At 27.3% G+C, this 4,282-nt stretch overlaps 1 protein-coding gene across 1 annotated transcript; it reads right to left on the reverse strand.

Moving 5' to 3' along the window:
• Positions 1-2,067: 2,067 nt before the first annotated feature.
• On the reverse strand, positions 2,068-3,693 carry LOC106759069 (transcription factor SCREAM2-like). The gene is made up of 4 exons (XM_014642081.2): positions 3,398-3,693; positions 3,145-3,276; positions 2,774-2,944; positions 2,068-2,322 (listed from the first exon to the last, which is right to left on the reverse strand). The coding sequence occupies exons 1-4, from the start codon at positions 3,641-3,643 to the stop codon at positions 2,248-2,250; spliced, it is 624 nt and encodes a 207-aa protein (XP_014497567.2). The 5' UTR covers positions 3,644-3,693; the 3' UTR covers positions 2,068-2,247.
• Positions 3,694-4,282: the final 589 nt, after the last annotated feature.

The raw sequence follows: 4,282 nt of genomic DNA on the forward strand, positions 1-4,282 counted from the left end.
AATCAAATAAATGATAATTAGTAAAGATTGAAAAATATTTCAAAAAAAATAATTTGTCAACAAATATTTCAATTAAAAAAAATCAAGTACGAATATCAGACCAGTCCAATTAAAGAAAACTCGCCTAGATCCAATAAATAAAAAGGGTGACAAAGCTAGAAAACACACTCTTAGAGCATAGAAAACTAACTTTAAGAGAGATATGGCATAGTCTCATTCTGGAAGTATTGTTCATTATTCTTTTCTAGTATTCAGAATATATAGGAGTAACTAACTCCCTTATTGGCGAGATTGGACGTAATGAATATTTAATCTTCCACTCTTGTGTTTTATTCTTGTTCCTAACTCCATGATTGTCTACAAATTTTGTAGCACATGTTGATTGAAAAATAGTTTGGAAAACTTAATTGGGATAGGACAACTAATAGATTTCACATACTAGACATAGATATAAAACAATTAATCATTCATAATATCATAAATTTGAACTTAATGCAAACTCATACTAAAAATGTTAAGATATTAAGATTTTTCTTATTAAAATTTAATCTTGTTGCTAAGACATTATAACTTGTTACATGTAGTGAATGTTAAAATAGGAATTAGAAATATATTGTTTAATATTTTTGTATTAAATTGGATTATCGTGAAATCTTTACCATATATTTCATTAAATACATTTAATTATTTTATACAATTTTAGAATTGTTTTATAATTAATACATTTTTATTACTTCAAGGTTTTCTTAGTATTAATTAATAAATAAACACAATTACTTTTAACAATACAAGTACTTAGAAAATGATATATAAATTTATCCACTTCATTTACTAATTTTATAAGACTTTCATAGTTAAAGAGTAGGTTTTTGACCCACACAGCGTGAATGCTAATAAAAGGTTTTTTTTTTTTTTTACATGTTTTAATTTTATTCTTTATATTATTGTTTTTCAAAACTAAATTAATTATCAATCTCTTAGGAATTCTCCAAGAGCCATTTCTTCTTTTTTCCTCGTACAGATTATCAAAACTTCATTTATGTTAGAATTGTAGTAAAGGTCATAAAGTCTTGAAAAAAGACCAAAAAATATCTTACTTTTCCAAGGAAAGATAGACAGGACAATGTCACTTATTATAATTAACATTAGGAAGGAATAACCTAATTAAAATGCGAATAATTGTGACTTTTTCAGCACATTCGGTGAATCTTGTTTGTATTTTTAATAATTTTTAAACCATATAAATAAATGTGTTAAAAATGCATTAAAAATAACGGTTAAAACTTTTTTCCAATAAATTTCAACCAACGAGTTATTGAAAAAAAAATAGTAAATATGTAAATCACATTTCCTAATTTAAAAATTTACCCACTATCAGTTTCACTAATTTAACTCAAATCTCCCATATTTTTCCATACTAATAAAACACATATTTTTTCTCTATTCTTTGTAACATTTAGCTTATACACTATAATTATTTTTTATTCAAAATTAATCTTCAATCTACTTATTTATTATTATAAAAGTTAAAAAGTCACATATGATATATATAATTACATAATTATATACAAAATATTGATTTTAGACTTTATTCTAATGAAATTCATAATAACTTTTGTACTGAACATAATAAATAAAAAATAAAATTATTTTAAAAATAATTTATATTCATTAAATATATTAATCAACATCCTTAATAATCAAGAAAACTGTTATAATTTAGTCACATGTGTGGAAATATACTGCTATGTTTCTACACCGTAGATGCTTTTCACTAATTAACTGAATTTATGCTTTCTTAATTATTATAATTAAACGCATAACAATAACATGCATCTCTTCTGTGTCATAGGGCATATTTTTGTCCATTGTCTTCCCCACCCACTTAATTCCAAAATACCACTATATATATATATATATATATATATATATATATATATATATATATATATATATATATATATATATATANATATATATATATATATATATATATATATATATATATATATATATATATATATATATAAAGTTGGACGATGCATGTCCATTCATTCATTTCCCACTATCCAAGAAGATGTTGATAAGCCATATCAATACGTAAGGGTCATTGAAGAGGTACCTCGTGAGGTTTTGGCAGAACATGAAATCACCAATTCTTTCAGTTCATGTGCAAATTTTAAAGGTTAAAGACAAAAACGGTACTTTTTTTTTTTTCGTTTTTTCTAATCCGTGTGCTTTCATTAATTAGTCCTCCTTCTTGATTGCTCGCAACACTGCTTGCTTTACCACTTGGGCGTCAACACTGTCGTTCTTGTCACTCTGCAAAACAAGTTCTTGTCAAAAGTTGTATCACATTATCTAATTATTTACTATATATACTCCATGCAACAACAAAAAATGGTAGAATAACGAACCCATTTAAGGTTTTTTAACTTCTGGTTTTTAGAGAAAAACTATTAAATAACTATGATGTGTATAGCAACTAGGGTAAAACATTTCTGCCTCGATGAATCGGTATCAATAACACATCATTAATTACAACGTTTGTTTTTCTTCAAAACCATGAAAGAATTTCTCACCAAAACCTTACAAGTATTCGAGATGTTTCTAACTTCTATGAATGTATATATTTGGATTGTTTATAGTCAGAAACTAATACATAGTTGTGTGAAGAGGCTAGTTTTATACGTTTAAAATTATTTGAAAGGAAAATCAAATCAGGAGAATAATTAAAGAGAAAGTTTTATGATTTTTATGTATTTTGTCTTACTTCTCTTCCCACAGCTTCTAGCTGGAAACTGTCTTCACAAGAAACCCTAGCATCAAGCACATCAAGGCCAAGTTCTTCGAAGGCTTCGAGTACAGACACGAGCATACCAGGACTATTCTTCTCTAAAAGCACGTTAATGAGGAAACCCTTCTTTAGGGTTTTCACAGTTACCTGCAAAAGTACCATTTTCACAAGATTCATCAGTATTGAACTGTGCTAACTCAGACGAAAAGTTTTACCACTCCCAATATCTCTTCTCTAACTTAAATCGAATTATTGAATGTTTAACAAGATCTTTATCAATTTCGACTCAGAAATTGATAAGAATCTACGAACAACAAATTAAATGCAGCAACAAGATTAATAAGCACCGCAGGCAGTTCATCAATTTGAGAGTTTGATGATGATTCCGTGATCCCCAGCTCTGAGTTCAGACCCTCCACTTTTTGTTTCAACTCCTCTATGTATTTTGAGGCATCTGCAATGATTGAAGCTTTGTTCAGCTGCCAAAAGTTAACAAAGAAACTATTATTTAGGTCAAATCTTTTAAAAGCTTTGATTCAAGATGAATCAGAAGCCGGAGCTTCATCTGTGATTAATTCATCAAAATATATAACAAATTACAGCAGTGGAGTTTGTGACATCGCGAAGCTGTTGCAAAGTCTGTTCCAGAGACTCTCTTCTTTTGTCCCTAGAAGCCATGCTTATCACTTTTGTGCAGTTGTTGTTTTGATTTTGATTTTGCTTTTCTCGCTCTTTGTTTGTTTTCTCTGCCCTTCCTTTTCCATCTGTCTGCTTAGACAAGTTTTCCTCTTTTATAGAATTGGCTGAGCTATTAAATAATATGTGTAATATGTCGTTTGTTTGCATGACGAGTACCTAAATATTCCCCACACTAAATTTTGCTTTTACGAAATTGACCTCGCCATTTTCAGATACCTGTACATATAAATAATTCGGGCGAAGCAAGACAAATTTGATAAGAAATAAATAATCATAAATGGTAACCATGTAATCATAAACATGGTTAAATTATTAGGTGAATACACAGTACTATTATAAAAATATATAATAGTCATTATTCTTAATCATTCATGTATATTATTCAAAATTATAGTTATAATTTCATAATAACCAAGCGTTTCTCTAGATAATTTAATTTAATCGTGTACATTTAAGTTTCCTACCATTGTTTAAGGAATTTTTCATAATTAAGAACAGCAAAATATTTCACTTATTTATTAAACATATTTATTAAGATAATCTTATTTTGGCAAACTACTTTAAATACAAAATATTGATATAATTTGTTTGGAAACAAATTAAAAAACCATCATTATCTCTTTCATTAACAAAAAATATATTGAATATTAATGCACACATAATTATTTACCATTATATTAGTGGATAGACCCTTGAATCCATTGAATAACCAACCAAGCCAATGCAAAAGAGATTATGGAGATATATGCATATACTTGTTGTACTGGATATAGTTTTTACCTGTCC

The sequence above is a fragment of the Vigna radiata genome, chromosome 4, assembly GCF_000741045.1.
Source record: "Vigna radiata var. radiata cultivar VC1973A chromosome 4, Vradiata_ver6, whole genome shotgun sequence".
NCBI classification, from domain to species: domain Eukaryota; kingdom Viridiplantae; phylum Streptophyta; class Magnoliopsida; order Fabales; family Fabaceae; genus Vigna; species Vigna radiata.